General features: G+C 42.3%; 6 protein-coding genes across 6 annotated transcripts; 4 read left to right on the forward strand and 2 right to left on the reverse strand.

Moving 5' to 3' along the window:
- Positions 1 to 7,083: 7,083 nt before the first annotated feature.
- On the forward strand, positions 7,084 to 8,546 carry LOZ57_002213 (uncharacterized protein; the record flags this gene model as incomplete). Its single annotated transcript, XM_049251289.1, has 5 exons — positions 7,084 to 7,398; positions 7,468 to 7,818; positions 7,873 to 7,969; positions 8,031 to 8,119; positions 8,178 to 8,546. The coding sequence occupies 5 exons, from the start codon at positions 7,084 to 7,086 to the stop codon at positions 8,544 to 8,546; spliced, it is 1,221 nt and encodes a 406-aa protein (XP_049109589.1).
- Positions 8,547 to 9,215: 669 nt separating this feature from the next.
- Positions 9,216 to 9,800, forward strand: LOZ57_002214 (uncharacterized protein; the record flags this gene model as incomplete). The annotated part of the gene is made up of 2 exons (XM_049251290.1): positions 9,216 to 9,472; positions 9,524 to 9,800. The coding sequence occupies 2 exons, from the start codon at positions 9,216 to 9,218 to the stop codon at positions 9,798 to 9,800; spliced, it is 534 nt and encodes a 177-aa protein (XP_049109590.1).
- Positions 9,801 to 10,585: 785 nt separating this feature from the next.
- On the forward strand, positions 10,586 to 11,650 carry LOZ57_002215 (uncharacterized protein; the record flags this gene model as incomplete). The annotated part of the gene is made up of 3 exons (XM_049251291.1): positions 10,586 to 10,598; positions 10,634 to 10,810; positions 10,869 to 11,650. The coding sequence occupies 3 exons, from the start codon at positions 10,586 to 10,588 to the stop codon at positions 11,648 to 11,650; spliced, it is 972 nt and encodes a 323-aa protein (XP_049109591.1).
- A 401-nt stretch (positions 11,651 to 12,051) lies between these two features.
- Positions 12,052 to 13,067, reverse strand: YMC1 (carrier protein ymc1; the record flags this gene model as incomplete). Its single annotated transcript, XM_049251292.1, has 3 exons — positions 12,052 to 12,684; positions 12,758 to 12,894; positions 12,959 to 13,067. The coding sequence occupies 3 exons, from the start codon at positions 13,065 to 13,067 to the stop codon at positions 12,052 to 12,054; spliced, it is 879 nt and encodes a 292-aa protein (XP_049109592.1).
- Positions 13,068 to 13,230: 163 nt separating this feature from the next.
- On the forward strand, positions 13,231 to 16,551 carry IFM1 (translation initiation factor IF-2; the record flags this gene model as incomplete). Its single annotated transcript, XM_049251293.1, has 3 exons — positions 13,231 to 13,464; positions 13,537 to 16,345; positions 16,400 to 16,551. The coding sequence occupies 3 exons, from the start codon at positions 13,231 to 13,233 to the stop codon at positions 16,549 to 16,551; spliced, it is 3,195 nt and encodes a 1,064-aa protein (XP_049109593.1).
- A 661-nt stretch (positions 16,552 to 17,212) lies between these two features.
- Positions 17,213 to 18,381, reverse strand: LOZ57_002218 (uncharacterized protein; the record flags this gene model as incomplete). The annotated part of the gene is made up of 2 exons (XM_049251294.1): positions 17,213 to 18,136; positions 18,211 to 18,381. 2 exons carry the CDS (start codon positions 18,379 to 18,381, stop codon positions 17,213 to 17,215), a joined length of 1,095 nt encoding a protein of 364 aa, XP_049109594.1.
- Positions 18,382 to 19,310: the final 929 nt, after the last annotated feature.

Genomic DNA, 19,310 nt, shown 5'->3' on the forward strand with positions numbered 1-19,310 from the left:
AGAAGAATCACTGATGATTATTAAATAAATGTTTATGATGTTGATATTATTACTCTCTTCTTGAGTATTCAATTCATCATCAGCAAAGAATTCAAGAGTGTAGTACTTCATTGAAAAAGCATATAAGATAACTCTCTCAATTGCTGTATGATGTTCTGATTCTGAATTAATCAAAGTCTCACTTAATTTTGCAGTAGCAAATGAAATATCAGACTGCATTATAATAGCAGTGTAGAGAGCCAAATCAACTTTTTGTTGATAAGCATGTATTCATTGCTTATCTTGCACTCTCATATAAGAAGCTATATCTGCAGTTACCATTGATGTATATGATGGCTTCAACTCTATAAAATTGAACTTATTAGTGATCTTCTTAATATAACTATTCTGACACAGTCAAAGCTTCTGAGCATCTCTATTTTGTAAGACATAAATATCTAGAAATCACTCTAGCTGTTCAATCTCTCAAAGCTTGTAATGTGTCTGTAGATTCTTCAATAACTGCTCAAATGTTCCAACATTCTTTCTGTGATATAAAAATACTATGTCATTCATGTAAAAGAAGATAATAATATTCTTACCAATAAATAGACATAATTCTTCACAAATCTGATGAAATTTTAGTTTCTGAAGTGTTGAAGTGAGATCTTTGTACCAAAGTCATGAAGATTTAAGATGACTGTATAAGACATATAGAATCTTTCAAACATCTCTTTTCTTACTGTAACTCTCTGCTGGTCTGCAATAAACAGATTTATCAAATGAAGCATTAATGAATGCATTAACAGTGTCAATCTGAAAGATCTCCATTTCAAAATAAGCTGTTATAGTCATTAAAAGACAAAATATCCATGCAGTGAGAGTAGCAGCATAGATGTCATGTTTATTATTGATATTCAGATCTCCACAAAAAACAAGTCTTGTCTTATAACATTCCAAAAAACTGTTAACATCAAATTTATATATATAAATTCACATTAGAGAGATTGAATGTATTTCTTCTGAGCTCTCTACTTCTTCAAAGCATTTCTTCATTTGTAGCTTCTTCATTTCCACATCCATGATGATCTTAAATTCATCAGCATGTGGATGTTGCAACATTGAAAAATAATGCTTCAGAGACTTCAGAAGATTCTCTCTATGAAGTCTAGAATTTATAATTGTAAAAGCTGTTAAATAGTCTCTATAAAAAGAATTCAAATGTGCTGTTTACTGCAGAATCACTGTATAAGCTGTTCATCTGTCAATTCAATCTGTATTTTGACATCTTATTCTAACACTTTGTCTAGAAGATGGAGGTTGCTTATTTAAGCTCACTCTGACTGAGTCATTCACTACTTTCATGATAAAATGATTGACTGTTGAAATTCTGTCATTAGTGCTCACCATCTCTGCAGCAGAATGATTGGCTATTAATTGTCTGTCATTTGTACTCACCACCTCCATAGAGCTAGTGACAGAAAGTGTAGTAGATGTTATATCTTCAAATGACTCAACTACAACATCACTCACTACTCCCATAGCTTCTGTGGCAGAATGATTGACTGTCAATGAAAGTTGATCTAACATCTCTATTTCAGTTGATGATGTTGTTGGATCATCTGAAAGAGATTGAGTGTAGATGTCTGAAGCCAATGACTCTGATGTAAACTCTAATATTGACAATGCATGTATCTCTTCTGATTGATCAGTTAGTGTCTTAGTCATTGTTTCTGTTGATCTTATTAACTGATCAACAGTTTTGTAACTTTCATGTGATGTCTTCTTCTCAGAGTCTTCATCTTTGCTGTCATGCTTGCTCAAGCTCATCTTGTTAATATCACTTACTTCAATGAAAGATATTGTATCTGGCACAACAAAGCTCTTCTGTAATAAAAGCTCACTGCTAATCTTGTTAGAATTGAATAGCATACTCTTGTCAAATATAACATCTCTCATTAATATAATCTTTCATCATACTGAAATCCAAATGCAAAAAATATCCATTGATTTGTATTCAACAAGATATTCAACTTTCACTCTAGAAGTCAGCTTCTGATTTCTTTCATATCATGCATTCTTAATTAAAGAATATGCTCTACAGCCAAAAACTCTTATATGCCTAATTTCAGTTAAAGAAGTTGCAGTTTGAAGATATTTCTCTAAGAATTTAAGAGAAGTATTTCAATTAAGATCTTTAACTGAAATTCTGTTTAAAATATACACTGCAGTCTTGACACATTCTGATCATAAATTCTCAGATAAGTTGACTTCAATTTACATTATATATGCTGCTGTTGTTATTAAAGCTTCTGCATGTTTTGCAGCTCCATTTTGAGTCAGTATGTAGAGTGCTGAATGTTGAACAACTATATCATATGTTCAAGTCAATGCTATCAGTTCTGACTGCATAGAGGTCTCTCCATCAATTTAAATAGTCAAGATAGTTAATTGATATAAATTGAGAATTATTCTTATCATTTTTGCTGTGCATGTCAAACTTTTGGATTTTTGCTGCATTGTTTTCATGTAGTGCAGATGAATATAATCACAATATAAGTAAACCATTCATCTATCTCCATTATAATCTGAAGCAAACTGTATGAGATCAACAGACATCTTTATGAATGAGTGTGTAGATCTTTCTGACAGTGTTCTGTGTATAATTTACTTTGCTTTTAAAAAAGCACAAAATCTGCACTTTACTGTTAGAGAACTCTGAGAGATCTTTTCAAATTTCACATCAGTAAGCATCTTTGAAACATGTGTCAGAGACTTTCTGTCCAGATGATCAAGTCTCAGATGCTAAATATTTATGATTTTCAGTGAACTGAATATCAACATCATGATCAGTTTATTAATCAAATCTTTGTTCAATGAGACAGTAAAAACACTTTTTGTTATACTGTCTGTTGCAATGTTAATAGATCTATATTCAACAACCATTTTTCTCTTTTTAACAGTCAAATTGAACAAGATATCTCTTGTGCCAGTGTAGTAAACTGTAAGAGACTTATTGTTCAAATAACAACTCTTTGCACACAGCAATCTGTGCACTACTAGATTTGTATGAAAGCCAGAAATGTAGAGAACATTCTTTAGTAATATCTTATCAGCATCTGCTGATGTTTGGATATAAACTTCAACATCACTGTATTCATAAATTTTACAATGAGTATTTTCAACAAGCACAATATCTGAAGAATCAGCATCTCAGTAGTTTTGAAATCTTGTAAAATCATTGCAAATATGTGCATCTGCACTCTCATTTAATATGAAGCTGTTCTGTAATGAATAGGGTTCATATTTATCACTCATGTTAGTGAAGTTAAAAACTGTTATGAAAGTGAAGATAGTTGAGTTAGAGAATGTCTTGGCAACAGCTTTGTTAGCATCACTGTCTGTTGCATTGTCTGAAGTGCTAACTTCTTCAGTAGTATTTGAATTCTTCAATTTCTTTCAATTTGCAATCTTTTTCTTTAATTTTCTGTCATTCACTGGATTCTTCAATGCTTTCTTAATCTTATTATCAATTTTTGAATCTGGTTTTCAGTCTGTTGGTTGAACAAATGAATTAAAATATGAACAGTAGACCCAATTATGTTGCTCTCTGCAAAGACATGCAGAGTTTGTACTTTCATTATTCTTTCTCAACAGCTTATTTTGAATGATTCTTTCTGTGAAATATGCTGACAGCTTATTACTTTAACCTGACTCAGTATCTTTCTTTAACAACTGCCAAAATATCTGAATATGTCTATAAACATTCAGCTCATGTTCCCAATTCAAATTCTTCTTGATTAGAAGCTTAGATAGATATGTATAGAAGAACTTTCTATAATTTAAAGAGATAGCTCTCAGAAATTGTTTCAAGACAAAAGATTTGTGAATATATTCATACATATTGTACATAATTACTCAATTCAATGCTTCTTTATAGTTCAGTAAATATGCTTTAATTGCTTGATTCTTTGACTCTTCTTCAAGAGTTTTGAATTTCTCTACTAATCTAACTTTCAATTGAGAAGCATTCACTGCATTTCTAACATATAGAGCTTTCAGATGTTTCTTTGCAGTAGCTTCTATATTATCTGATTCACTTATTGTAAGAATTCTCAGAGATGAATCTACATGATTTTTTATTGTCTTCTGTAGCTCTTGCATTGCTAAAATTCTCTTCTCTTAAGTTCTGTATCAATTTCTTTGCATATTTCTTGCATGTTTTATATCTGCAGAAGTTGTGATTTCTTTGATTTTCTCAGAAGAAAGAAAATTCTCTATAATGAATTTCTGAAGTTTGAGATGCATTTCTTTTGTCAGATCAACATACAATCACAATTAGTGAAGATTTGCTAAATGCTTGATGTCTTCAATTCATTCTTTTCAATCATCAGAACTATTCAGCATAACAACTCTTCTAGACAATTCATTTATTTTTAATTAATTATTGAAGTGAGACATTGACTCTAGATTATGATTTTCTGTAGACTTAGATTGATAAAAATTATATAGATGCATTAGATCTCCACAAACTCCACAATTAAGATTTAAGCTTAAATAGAGAGTTCAATGTATGATCTCAAGATACTTAATAGTGATCTCTATTTGTATGAATAACAAGAGTGAAATAAAGTATCTTAAACATATCTTTAGATAATAACCAAATTCTTAAAAGAGTCCAGACTCATAACTATCAGATGACACAGAAGCACATGATGATCATGTAACTGAGCATCTATTATATTGCATCTAGATCTGCTTCTAACAAATGAGACAAGAATACTTATAGACAAATCTGCTATAATCAAGACTACAGGAAAAAACATATGAAAAACCCCTAGCAAATCTCCACCAGCCCAATAGTCAAAGATAATGAAATTGGTACCATGGTTGAGAAGAGGAGGTGGTGAACCTACAGTTCTCTGGTTCCTCCTTCAGAGACCTGGTCACCTGACAAGTCACCTGACTCCTGCTCAACACATCTCGAGGCTCAGCGTGCTCTCGAAATACTACTCGTTGGATACTAATCAATAATTTCGCTTCATGACGTATCGTGATACTTTGTAGCTATACTACTTGCGGCCTTGGTGACAAGACTGTCAAGAACTAAGGAGGACTGGTTTCCATAAGTAGATCATCAGATACGGAGCACTCAAACAGATACCACATACACAAGCCCCAACCACACCTCTCATAGTGCTAATATGTCTGACAAGTCGTTTAAATCACAAGATATGCATGGGTGCTCACTTGCTGTAGCCAAGAAAGAAAATTATGACATTTCTTCTGTGTGTGTTCAATATTTGGACGCTCTGTTTTTCTCCAGGCTTCTAAGTGCCCTCAGTGGGTGTGGGCTCCAGGTATTTATCACCATCAGGGCTCAACAGTACTAGATGATGATAGTCAACCACCATCATATTCCCATGCTCCATGGGAAGGTTATCAATTCTCCGCTAGTGCTCCATAGCAACTGACGAACCATCGATAATGATAGCCAGGGAAACTCCTCCCTCGGAACGACGGAGAGATTTTTCTCGATTTTATGGTGTCATTGCATAAATTAATCGATATTTGCCGCGGGGAGCTTTTGGTCATGTTAAAATGTTTGGTTACTCTCATATCTATTTCATGACGGGGGGTTGGGACTTTACAACTATAGTTTAGAGTAGTACGGAGTAAAAAACGGAAAACTTTTCGCGCTCCCTACACCCTGTACTCAGGACAGCGAAACCTTTCTCACTGCTCAGTAGTATTATTTTTTAGGCTTCGCAATTTTCCAGCTGATACTCCGGATATTCTGCGTATATTATCGTAGCATCGTTAATATCCCTGAACCTGGTAGTTGTCAATCATAATACGTCGGATAATACTCCATATTGAACTGAAGGCCAGGGTTAAGGGAGTGATGGATCATCTTCTTTTGCATCTTGAAAAAAAAAGACGGCGTTCTTGTTATGACACAATAAATAATGTCTTTTCATTCTGCATTTCAAGGCTCGCGCCGTATCATGGAAGTTGACAATATTGAGTTGGCCAAGAGACAGGGGAACGCGCCAAGCTTTCTTCGGCTTCATGGGCCTTTTCAATCTCATTTGCACCGAAACAAATGGTTGGAACGTTCAGGTTTCAGGAAATAATAATAATAGCTCCAGCAGGCGTATTGTTTTGTTTATGGGATTCAAGTTTGTTAAGAATATTTGGAAAAAGACAAGGTCGGCAGCAAATTCGATATTCAAACAAGGCTCCTCTGCCCCCACGACAAGAAGTTGATCTCCTGAGAGCAAGCAATACCCTCACCGTATAAAGATAAGTAGCAGAATCTTGGAATCGCCTCTATGCATATCTTTCTTGGTAGGGCTCCTCAAGGTTAGATGGGCTCTCAGAATCAGAGCATGTAAAATGCCATTGGCTCTTAGGAGTATGACCCCATACATATATAGGGTCGCAGCCACCGATTTAACCCACTCTTCTTCGGGATCGTCGCTCATCTTCGGTTGGGCTCGCCGGGAACTTCCCCGCGATTGTGACCATCCCAGAACACCCGTGGAACATTCCCTGCAGAAGTTTGATCAGGTACATCAGACTGCACGCCACTTTTGCCTCGTTTAGGTGGTCTCGCTAGAGAGAAACGACCATTTTGAAAAAAAAAAAAATTCCTTCACTCATGGAGATGATCATCTTTTTGAAAGGCACGTCTAAATAATGATAAGAAAGGGAAAAGAACATATACTCTGATCTTTTTGTTCGCCGTTATGCATGGAAATGCATGCGTATCAACGCCTTATCCTGGTACGGACGATCGTAACACGGCAACGTATTCTTGAAACGTTGTAGTAGTGCCTGGTAAAAGGCAGGTCGGGTTCTCATACTAGCAGCAGCGGTTGACAGATGATACCCCGCAAGCACCCGAGCCGATTAAATCTATAATACGATTAGTATTACCGTCAACGCGTGTTGCCACAAGCAGGCCGGCCGTCTATTGCCGCCGAGAATCAGCTGGTGAGCGTATAAATCTGCTCATCTCCGTAGCTCATATTTCGTTCGTTCCCGTGTTTTCTTTCTCCATCATCTTTGGTTACCATTTTGCTGGTGATTTTGGTCAACATGCATTTTTTGAAGTCCAGTTTCCTATTTTTGCTGCCCCTTGTGGCGGCAAGCCCTCTACCACAAGAGGACAGTGACATTGTCCCTGGAAAATATATTGTCACCCTCAAAGATGGCGTCACGCAGGCAGATATTGAATCTCACAAGAGCTGGGTCTCCTCCATACACAGTTCTAACCTTGCGGCAGCGGCAGCGGCAGGCCGTACTGGATTGGAGTCAGACGGTATTCGCAAAGTGTTCCAAATCCACGACTTCAAGGCATACTCTGGTTCATTTGACGCCAAAACTGCAGAGGACATCAGACGCAATCCACTGGTGGGTGAACACTTACCATTTGAACTCGGCTGTTCTAGAAGTCACTAAGTCCGGTGTGATTACATTTAGGTGAAATCCGTTAGTCCAGACCGAAAGGTATATCTCGCTTCTCCTGTCCAACAAAACGACGCTGGATGGAATTTGGGCCATATGTCAAGCAAGGGAAGACAATCCTGGACCTATAAATATGATAGTTCCGCTGGAGAAGGAGTGTGGGCTTATGTGTTGGACTCTGGTATCAACGTTAACCACATTGACTTCGAAGGCCGTGCAATCTTGGGGTACAATGCGTTGAAAACAATCCCCCATGCTGATAACTTGGGACACGGCACATACGTAGCGGGTGTCATCGCCTCAAAAACATATGGAGTAGCTAAGAAGGCGACAGTGGTGTCGGCTAAAGCATTCGACACTGGCTCGGTTAGCGATGGTTTTCCAATATGTTTTGGGCCTTTACTGACTCGTGCCATCTAGACCACATACGATTTTATTTTCGATGCTTTCAACTGGATTGTCAAAAATATCACAGACAGTAGCCGGCAGAAGAAGGCGGTTATCAATATGAGTATTAGTATGTTCAGTTCTTCGAAAGGATTCCCCAAAGACAAGAACTGATAAGAGGTGCGCTTTAGCCAGTGCCAAATATCAGGAGTTCGACGATGCCGTTGAAGCTGCCATCAAATCTGGAATCACAGTAGTTGTTGCAGCTGGCAACAACGGGGTAAGGCTCCACTATACATGAGGCAACCTGGATTATTATGACTGACATCTCGATACAGAAAGACGCAATGAACAACACTCCAGCATCTGCACCCAACGCAATCACTGTAGGCGCTTTCCGTTTCGATAACACTCGCTCGTATTTCTCGAATTATGGAAAAGTCGTGGACCTTTTTGCTCCTGGTGAGAGAATCCTCTCCACTTGGAAGGGAGCCAACAACAACGGGACAAACAAGGCGGATGGAACCTCGGTCGCAGCACCCCATGTTGCTGGTCTGGTTGCATATTTGATGGCTAGGGAAGACTTTGCTACCCCTGCCGATGTGACCAAGAAGGTCCTAGGGCTCGCAATCCCCAACTTGGTCAAGAACCCAGGCACCGGTAGCCCTAACCTTCTGGCATACAACGGCATCAATGAAGAGAAGTGAGACTCGTGTTTTGCAGCAATTTGCACATAGATGTAAGAATGAGAACGAAATGTACATACAAACAAACATCATAGCCATAGCTAGAGCGTCGCCATGAGTCAAAAATAGCACCGTCGTTGGGCTGTCAAGCAAGCAATGTCCAACCTCCCCTTGATCGTCTGATCAGCGCACGTGATATAATCGGGCTGTGCCAAGCCGTGTCCGCGCCGACCACCGCCGCAGTCGTGGCGCGGGCGCGGTCTAGCGCGGGGCTGGCAGCTGGCTTCAGCTGGCTCCTGCCCTGACCGCAGTCGCAGCCACTCAGGGTCGCAGGGGTGGGTCTGTCTAGTCATCACAAATGACGAATTAGAAGGCTGCGCTGTGGCTGAGGGTGACGAAAAGACCGGTTCCGGTATGATACCATGGGAATACACTGTTTACGCTGGCGCAGAGTCTATTGTCGGCTGAATTCCTCCGAATTCCTCAGCCGCGTTGACTCTCAGGCGTACGGAGTGAGTACGGGGGTAATTAAAAGATATAAAAAGCGGGGTGTTTCCCCTCCTTTGTCCTCATCCATCAACATCAAACGCAATCCTTCCATCTTCATCCTAGAATCCCCTCCAACCCATCGATCCTCTTCTTGTCACTCTTCTATACATACATCAGCCAAGCAACACAAACTACTTCACAATGTCTGGCCCTTACGATCAGTACAACCAAAACTACAACCAGGGAGGCTACGGCCAGCAACAGGGAGGATACCCGCAACAGCAACAGTACAACCAGGGTTACTCTCAGCAAGGCTACCCCCAAGGTGGCCAGCAGGGCTACGGCCAGCAAGACCAATACGGTGGATATTCTCAACAGCACCAGCAACAGCAATACGGCCAATATCCCCAAGGTCAGGGACACCAGCAACACGGATCTCAACAGCAATATGGACAACAGTATGTACAATGGCAAGCTATACTTGAATAACAAACTAATGAAGAGTGCAGACAAAACTATCAAGGCGGCCCTGGTGATGCCCCTGGAGGTGCCCAGGACGGTGAGCGTGGTATTGGAGGAGCTATCACTGGCGGAATTGCCGGTGGCTATGCCGGGTCTAAGGCCAACCACGGCTTCATTGGCACAATTGCCGGTGCCGTGATCGGTAGTCTCGCTGAAGACAAATTGAAGAAGCACAACAAGGAGGGAAGCAGCGGTGGCAGCGGCGGAGGAAGTGCTTTCGGCGGTGCTGCGAGCGGTCTCGGATCGCTCTTTGGCAAGAAGTAACGTGTGTTTGTGCGCGGTATTGTTATTCGGCCTCTCTGCCTGCAATATGAGGGCTTAATTGTTTCCATTTCATTGGCATTGAACTCGGTGTTGCTGGCATTCTTGTTTGTATCCTGAAGACTCGGTAGATTACTACTCAACTGCTTGCTTGAATCTCCAAAATATGGCTGATCTTTCTCCTGTCTCATACTACAATATAGAAGGCCAGATCAACTGCCCAATGGCATCTAGTAGGTTCCCTATCATTGCCTGAGCGACCATTTGCCAATTCTTCAACTGGGATTCATGATACCACAACCCATGATTTCAGTCAATCAAGCATTTTGAAGTGGGCTATTTTTTTGTTTGGCGGTGGCTCGTGAGTCGGTACGGAGCACAGAGCAGTTGCTGAGATTCGCGGCGAATATACTCCGTATTATTTGTTGAAACTTAAATTCTATAATTGTCGGTATAGTATCAACAAATTTCCCTCCTCCATTCCCTTCGCCCTCAATCTTTAGAAATAAGCCCCTTGCAGGATATATATCGGGCAATCCTCTCCCTGTACTCCGTATGTAAGAGACATGGATCTATCAGTGGAAGTGAACTCTTGGCATATAACTAGATAGGCCCACATGAGCTTACATAAGCCACGGGATTCTGTATACCGTTAGTGATAATTTGACTCTTTTTCGGTTGAATATCAAAATGTTTCCGGTAGGCGATTGCTTTTCTTGATCAAGTTCTCAGTCAGCCCAATATGATAATACGACAAATATACCGGCGGCAGAGTAGGCAACCTTTTTATGTCGATTTATGGTACGATCTGGAGTGTTAACCCTTTTCAAATTCAGGCCGAGTGCTCTTCAGCGCAGTCCGCCCAACTTTTCAACCATCCCGCTACCTCTTGACCCAGACGGAGACCCCCCAGCCAACTGTTCAAATCGAAAAGTCACCGACTGAGGATGAAGTAGAAACATTAGAGAATAAATTACAAGCTGCCGAACAGTTTGAAAATGCCATGACACGACGTATGTTGCTATCTCATTCTCTCGCGGCCTCGGACTAACCACAAGCTGGCTTCAATAGGCAATCAGTTTAATAAATTCGGTTCTAAGATTCTGGGCAAATATTTACCCGATGACTTACTGAATAATCCCCCACGACCCTCCGAAATTACACTCGAAATTCTCCTAGCCTCTCAAACGCACCTTGGTCATGCAACTGCCCTCTGGAACCCTCGGAATTCCTCCTACATATTCGGTATCCGTGAGGGGATTCATATCATCTCTCTAGAGGTCACAGCAGCATATTTACGAAGGGCTGCAAAAATTGTCGAGGAAGTTTCCAGACGCGGAGGACTAGTATTATTTGTTGGAACGCGAGAAAACCAGAGTCGGGCGGTCGTACGCGCGGCTGAATTAGCTAAGGGATATCACGTTTTTACACGATGGGTGCCCGGATCTATTACAAACGGCGAGCAACTTCTGAAGGGCTGTGCACTGAAGGTTGTAGACGAGTTCGACAATCAGTTGCCGCAGTATGACGAGAACCTTAAGAACAAACCAGTCCTCAGACCAGATTTGGTAGTATGTTTAAATCCGATGGAGAATGTGGTCTTATTACGGGAGTGCAGGGCGTATAATATCCCGACAATTGGCGTAATTGATACAGACGCCGATGTTACAAGAGTCACATACCCAATTCCCGCAAACGATGATAGCATACGATCTATCACTTTGATCGCAGGTGTACTGGGCAGAGCTGGTGAAGCAGGCCAGAAACGGAGATTCGAAGAAACCAAAGCTGGAAAATTGCCGTATACACGTATTTCAGAAGATGAAATAATGAAAGACCCCTTTTCAATTTGATGTAATTATCGCTGGGATGATATGGTCCCGAAAGCGTGTACTATACTATTTTCTTATATACTCCTTGACTTGGATCTGATTTTGTAGGTTTCTAGGATGGATCTGTATGCAGCCTCTTTTGAACGCGATACACTCCACAGTAGAATAGATGTTGAATATCTATTAATGTACACATACATGAATCTCTAGCTATATAGAGATGTTTAGCGGCGTCGAATATAGAATGGTATAATGCCCAACATTGCCTCCAAGAAACCCAGGAAAGAAATGCCACACACAGGTAAGCGCCAGAACTTTTCAGATCACAGGGAGAAGCCTAGGCAAGTGCTCTCATCGCGAACTCAACACTGTAGGGGTTAGCAGACTGATTTATAGAAATAGGTCGTGCATAGAGTAAAAACTTACACAGCAAAAGTACCTGCAGATACAGGCATGGCTCTGAGCAAAGTTGGACCAATTCCCTTCCAGAAACCACCAAGGCCTTCTTTGGCATATGTCTTTTTGAAGCAATCAGTCATGCTCTTATATTTTTGCTCGGCACCAAATCCATCACTCTGCATTTTACTCTTTATAACATCAAAGGGGTAACTGGAAAGCCACAGCGCTTCACCAGCTAGGCCGCCATATGATGCAACTTTGAGGCTGGAGATATCTTCACGCTTAACCTGATTACGTCTTGCTTCCCAGTTCATCAAATATTCGAAAGAAAGAAACCATACGCCATATGCTTGAGCTTCTCTGAGTACCGTGACTGCTTCGCCTCTATATAGACCACGAAATACACCCCCTTGGGAGGAGAGCTTCTTAATACAATCCAAAGGCCCATTATAAAGGCGATCTGCACCGTGTGGTTGAGTCTGAAGGCGAATACGAATGTGTTCGATGGGCCCCGATATCACGGAGTTGGTGACACCGGCAAAGGCACCCGCAAGGTAGTATTGGGAGTACGAAAGGCCAGCAGGATGTCCACGCTTCGCGTTAAATTCTTCAAGTCGTCTTCGTGCTTCATGGAAAGCTCCAAACTGTACACTGACCTGCCAACAACCAAAAAATGTTAGGCGAAACTAAGTAAAACAAGGATGGATACTTAGCAGAGGTAAAGCATACGCAAGCACCAATGCCGATTAGTGGCGTTAGAGTCCCTTTATAGAAAGCCAATGGGCCCTCCTTAGATAATATCTTGGTGGCACAATCCAATGCACTCGAATACTGCGTTGTTGTTTGAAGTCTGACCTTCACAATATCTGCACCAATATCAAAACTCAATTCCTGTTACCAACAGTTGCGAGCCAGCGACCAGAGACATACCAAAGGGTTGGCCAATTACCACTTGGGCAACACCACCAGCAGCCCCTGCAGAGAGATCTTTCAATGTTCGTAGTGCACCCTGGCCATCGTGGCTTTCTATCTCCTCCATTGTTTTCTCAGTTACTCCCCGCTTTGGAGTGTATTGTCAAGGCTGCGGATAGGTACTTCAACGAAAGACGAATTGCAAATCTAACAAATGGAAATATCAAGCAAATCTACTACTATAAAAGAACCAACGAAAGAGAAAAAAATCTTCGACTCGGCCGTAAACCATGAAGAGTTCCCCGTTGCGGCGGAAAGTGAAGGCGGAGAAGCGACCGGGGAGTCCGGCGATGATTGGCCGAAAAGCCGACGTCGTGCCCCACATGCCGGATTACGTGATCTCCGGTATAAATATCGGCCCGATGAGATTTCTCATCGAGAATCTTTCTAGAATAGGAAAGGACGGCAGTCCGATGGCATGGAGCGTCAAGAGGTTGTCTGCTGTCTACCATGATGCGGAGGAGGTCTCTGGTTAAGGTGAGTCTTAATTGAAACTGCAAGCTAGAGTTCACCTGTTACTGACTGTTTCTCTGTAGGCCCTACGATGTCCGGACAGACATAGCGTTCCGTTTCGAAATTGCGCGGCGCGCATCCCGTACAGCCTAGATACCTACCGGTCGGCCAGGCACTTTAGCTTTACATACAAGCTCTCATATGGAGACAATGGCACTGCAACTCGCCCCGCGATCTCTCACACAGTACCGGAGAGCCCATCTACTTTAAAACCGGCCGGTTCTACTTTTGGATTCAAAGGAGGATGGGGAAAGCCTGTGTTCGGGTCAAAGCCACAGCTAACATCGTATGAGATAAAACAGAGAGAGGAAGTCCTTTCACAAAATGCTCCTCCAGCCAAAAATCCGCCTTCAAGATCGCCGCTGAGATTTTCGCAACCTCCCACTACTCAGCCCACAGCAGCAGCTCCGGAGTCACGGATATCAGGTACAAGCACTAGACAAGAGCAAAAACAGTTCAGATATGTTGCTTTGGGAAATACAACTGCACAGGCTGGACATCCTCCCACCACGTCGTCAGCAACTCCTAGCTATACTGAACATTCCAATCCGGGCTCTAGACGAGAATGGGGGTCATTTGGGTCGAGATTCAAACGGGCTCCGGCTTCAGAAGGGTTTCGCCCGTGGAAAAGTGTCCCCATGCAGAATTCTTCACAGGATTCGCAAGCGGCCCCGATATACAACGCTGTCGCTGAACGTGAAGCAAAATTTCGTGAAAACCCCGATAACTGGAAATTTTCTGGGTTTCGAAGAGTGACCTTGGGCCATTCAAGTTCAGTAATTGATAATGCCGATTTGCCACAGCTTCCTAGTAATCAACCTGAAGCGCGAGCCTCTGAGCAGAAGGAAGAGGCTCCTGTATCTTCCAAGGAAGACATTGCAGAGCAAACACACGGGAAAATACAGAGTCATGTTCCTGAAACGGACGAAGAAACTTGGCAGGCCCAAAAGAAACGGCGGAAAAAGGACAGGAAGTCGGTATCGGTACGCGGAGAGCATGAAGATGATGATACTCCCTTCGGGCGTTCCGAAAATTCTAGAAAGGACAAGTTTGACATGGATGAAGTCGAGAGGAAACGGATTCGTGAGCATCGAAAAGCTAGGAAACTGGAAAAGGAAGAGAGAAAAAAGCGTATACGAGACAACGCCCGTACACCCATTTTCCTTCCAGATTTCATTAGTGTCTCAAACCTTGCCAATGCACTATCAGTCCGACCACCTCTGTTCTTAAAATCGTTGAAAGAGCTAGGTTTTGAGGAAGCTACCTACGACCACATCCTCGACGCAGAAACGGCAGCGTTAATCGCTACTGAATACGATTTTGATCCTATATACGACACTCATGTTGAGGAATTAGTGGCCCAACCGATTCCGGACGACATTTCAGGTTGGCCATTACGTCCTCCTGTTGTCACTATAATGGGGCATGTCGATCATGGAAAAACTACAATTCTGGATTGGTTACGAAAGTCTTCCATCGTGGCATCAGAACATGGGGGCATCACACAGCATATTGGCGCTTTTTCAGTCACTATGCCGTCGGGTAAGCAAATCACATTTTTAGATACCCCCGGACACGCAGCTTTTCTTGAAATGCGAAAGAGAGGAGCCGATGTGACCGATATCGTTATTTTGGTCGTTGCTGCAGATGACAGCGTAAAGCCGCAAACGATAGAAGCCATCAAGCATGCAAAGCAAGCCAATGTTCCTATAATAGTCGCTATAAACAAAGTTGACAAGCCGAATGTCAAAATCGAAGCGGTAAAACAGGACCTTGCCCAACATAGTGTGAACGTTGAGGATTATGGCGGTGATGTCCAAGCTGTTTGTGTCAGCGGGAAAACTGGACAAGGCATGTTAGACCTGGAAGAAGCAGCATCGACATTGGCAGAAATGCTTGACCTTCGCGGGGATAAAGAAGGCAACGTTGAAGGCTGGATTGTGGAAGCAACAACGAAGCCTGCCGGGAAAGTTGCTACTATTCTTGTCAGACGGGGTACTTTAAGACCTGGTGATATCGTCGTGGCTGGCACGGCATGGTCACGAATACGAACGCTAAAGAATGAAGCCGGTGTTGAAGTTGATGAGGCTCTACCTGGAACACCTGTTGAAGTCGATGGCTGGAGAGAGCAACCATTAGCCGGTAGCGAGGTTCTCCAGACGAGTACGGAACAGACAGCAAAGGCAGTTGTTGCTTCAAGGCTGGAAAAAGAAGAAAGTCAACAATTAACAACTGACACGAATGCCATTAATGAGGCTCGACGCGAGAAAAGGCAACAGGCGCTAGCTGCAGAGCAGGCGAGGCTTCAAAACGAACACGGCGTTAGTCCATCTAACAACGTCAAATCTGGGCCCAAAGGTATTCCATTCATTATCAAAGCCGATGTGTCCGGATCCGTGGAAGCTATTATGAATTCAATTTCTGCTCTTGGGAACAATGAGGTCTATGCCAGAATTATTCGCTCAGGGGTTGGTCAAGTATCCGAATTCGATATCGAGCTTGCTTTCGCCTCCAACGGACATATACTATCATTTAATCAAAGTATTGACCCTGACAAGTCGCGGCTCGCAGACGGCTTTGGGGTTAAAATTTTGGACCACAACATAATATACGAGTTAATCAATGAAGTGAAAGCGAAATTAAGTGAGCATTTGCCGCCGACTAAGATACACAGGGTATCAGGGGAGGCTGAAATTGGCCAAACCTTTGAGATTACTGTCAAAGGGCGAGTCAAGACTCTTATCGCCGGGTGCAGGGTAAACAATGGTGTTATCAATCGTGCCCATAAAGTTAAGGTTTTACGAGGTAAAGATAAAACCGTTATTTATGATGGTGAGTAGATCCTTTTTAGAAAGATGGTATGGATTATTACTAATGCTGTAATAGGATTGATTAAATCCCTAAAAAATATCAAGAAAGATGTACCAGAAATGCGCAAAGGAACTGAATGTGGTCTGGCTTTTGACAACTGGACCGGCTTCGAGGTGGGAGATCAAATTCAAACATATGAAGAATTTTTCGAAAAGCGATATCTCTGAAATTTCCTCTTGCCCTTTTTTTTTACTCTCCCAACACTGTATAACTATTTTTATTTGCTCATCGTTAGGAGTCTCTCCTCTTCTTTTGCTCTATTCACATGGGGTGGCGTTTCTGCATTTCTGTGGGTAAAAGGGTGTTTAAAAACCAACTTTTGTATCTGCTGCTTGCAGACTCGGAAGGATTTCTTGCATATATGGCGATCAAAGACTCAAAAGGGTGGGCGAATAGGCATATGACTCTATTTTAATTCTGCCTCAAAACAAAATAAACCTTGGAATAATAAAACTCTAGAGAAAGATGAACTAACTAATAATAAAACAAAACCACAGAAGCCCCCAGAACAGAACAGGGGCATGCAAGCAAAAGACCAAGACACACAATGAGGCCAAGATAAACAGCGGAAACCTCCAGTCCTCCACAAATGAAAACAACGACAAAAAAGAAACCTAAGCATCTTGATCATACTAATGAACCATGGTCAGAAACTATCATATCTGAACAAGGCAAAAGGTGAAAACTGAGGGGAAAAATTTTTCAAAAAGAAGTGCTACAAGGCGGGAGAGCAGGCCGTCTGCTAGCTACGATTTGTTATCTCTGATTTCGGCGGTATTCGAGTTCCTTGTTTCGAAGCCTGGGTTAATATTGTCCTCGTTCATAATATCAGAATTTGTCTTCAGGGATGTTGAAACGCACTGTTTTGTTCTTCCTGCCTCGCGCCTTGCCGGCACCACTACCAGCTGCGCTCGCTGCCACTGTTGAGAAAGTGCGCCCATTTCCTTGTTCCTCTGCCAATTCTTTGGCCGCGGTAGCTGCTCTTTCAGCAGCCCTGCGTCGGCGGGTTTCCCAAGCCTTCTGGCAACGTAGCCACTTTGCTGCCTCTTTTGGATCGGTGTCAGCGTTGTCGTTATTTGGCGTTGGGGTCTCGACATGTGAGGCTGGATCGGAAATATTGCCATCCTCGTCGACTTCATCTATGGTAGTCGTGATAGCAATTTTCGGCATTTTTGCCGCGACGTCGCGCCTTTTCTTGGGTGGCGCTTTCATTCTTGTGGCCCTTGGTTTCTTTGGAGTCGCTGCAGCCCGGGTGGGCTTGCGCCCCTTATGGGTTGGCTCCACAGAATCGCGCTGGGCTGATAGTGCTCGTCCAGGAGTAATCTTTCGGGTTGCTCCTGTAACTGTCGCAGCAATCACCTCAGGGAGGCTTTTTCCTCCATACTGCGGGCGCTGGGTCTGACCTTCAATACTCTGCACTGCTGCTTCGCCATTGACACCTTGTGTCTCACAGCCAGAACGAGGAGGTGGGCTTGAATTAAGGGTTTCTGGAGATGCTTCCCTATCGCTCGAGCTATCGTCGTCATTTGAGCTTGAATCAGGGATCAGAGGGCCAATTTCAGTGCTCGCCTCTACCCCAGGGGATGCAGGTAGCTCGTCGTCAGAGGCATCAGGAGAGCTCTCAGGGCTCTCATACACGCATTCATTGATAAGAGACAAATCAGGCTCCAGACGAGCGATGGACTTTCTACTAAGATGGTGCTGGTTCCGTTGTCCCAGCCAGTAGATGTCAAAGGTATTCGTTTGCAATACCTATCAACATCGGCGAGATCCATCAAAATCCGATATGAGCTAAGGGCTTTCTGGTCAAAAAGGCTGGAACTTACCAGAGCAAACCAAGCAATTCTATATGCCGAGGGTAGCTCGGATTTGTCAATTTCCTTCAATATTTCCGCCTCGATTTTTGCGCGGGAAATTTGATCACGTCTACCCCTGGTGATATAGTCTGTGACGACGCTATTTGCGTGGCTGAGATAGATCTGGTGGAAGTAGTTCATCTACAACTCAACTGCCGTCAGAAACCACACTTTAATCGCCCACAAGCACCAGAACAGACCTGGACTCTTTGGTTCATCTTTTATACACTTATTTGCACCTTCCTATATTCCTCAAACAGAAATGTGGAGAATATCAGCTTTTGCAGCTGGTTATTAAAAAGAAATAGAAAGTGATTTGGAAAATTAAGAATCAAAACAAGGCTGTAAGCTAGATTTAGAGACTATTGTGCAGAAAAATATTTTATACAAATTCTTTATGCACAGATAGGAGTGGCAGAATAACACTGCTAAGCGAGAAATTGAGATTTCATAATTTGGGGGGGTTGGACTCTGATAACACTGGCATTTATGGGCACGGCATGTTCCAGCTATTGTGCCATGACCAAAATCACAACATAGGTATGAATTAGGATATCTACTTGGCAGTGAATAGAATAAATATACTGTGCATTTCAAGTATTTATCATTCATGATAAATAGTCCTGCAGTATCAATAAGAGAACTGAATGAACACTTGTGAATAGAGAAAAGAGACACCGGTAATTAGTATCTCTGTCCACATGATACTAGGCTGGTAAGGGATGTCCCCGATTGCATAGTATTTTAGAAAAGGATGGAAGCTGAAGTAAATCGTCGACGGTATAGAGAGAAAATATAGATATATTAATATCTAAACGAAGTTATAATGTAAATTTTTATGGATGGAAAGGTATCTTAAGCCAAAAATTAAGAAATTATGCAGAGCTACCCTGGAAACAGAGTTGCTGTTGTGCCAGAAAAATCGGCATACACAGCTATTCTTACTACCCGAAATGAGGCTGTAAGAGAGATAGCTGGCTACTTTCAATGTGACATTTAGCATATTTTCAGCTCATAAAGAGCCATAAAGCATTCTTCAAGAACTGCAATAGCCGAAAGCTAATTCCAAC

Source organism: Ophidiomyces ophidiicola (assembly GCF_022830035.1).
Source record: "Ophidiomyces ophidiicola strain CBS 122913 chromosome Unknown scaffold_6, whole genome shotgun sequence".
In the NCBI taxonomy this organism is placed as follows: Eukaryota; Fungi; Ascomycota; class Eurotiomycetes; order Onygenales; family Onygenaceae; genus Ophidiomyces; species Ophidiomyces ophidiicola.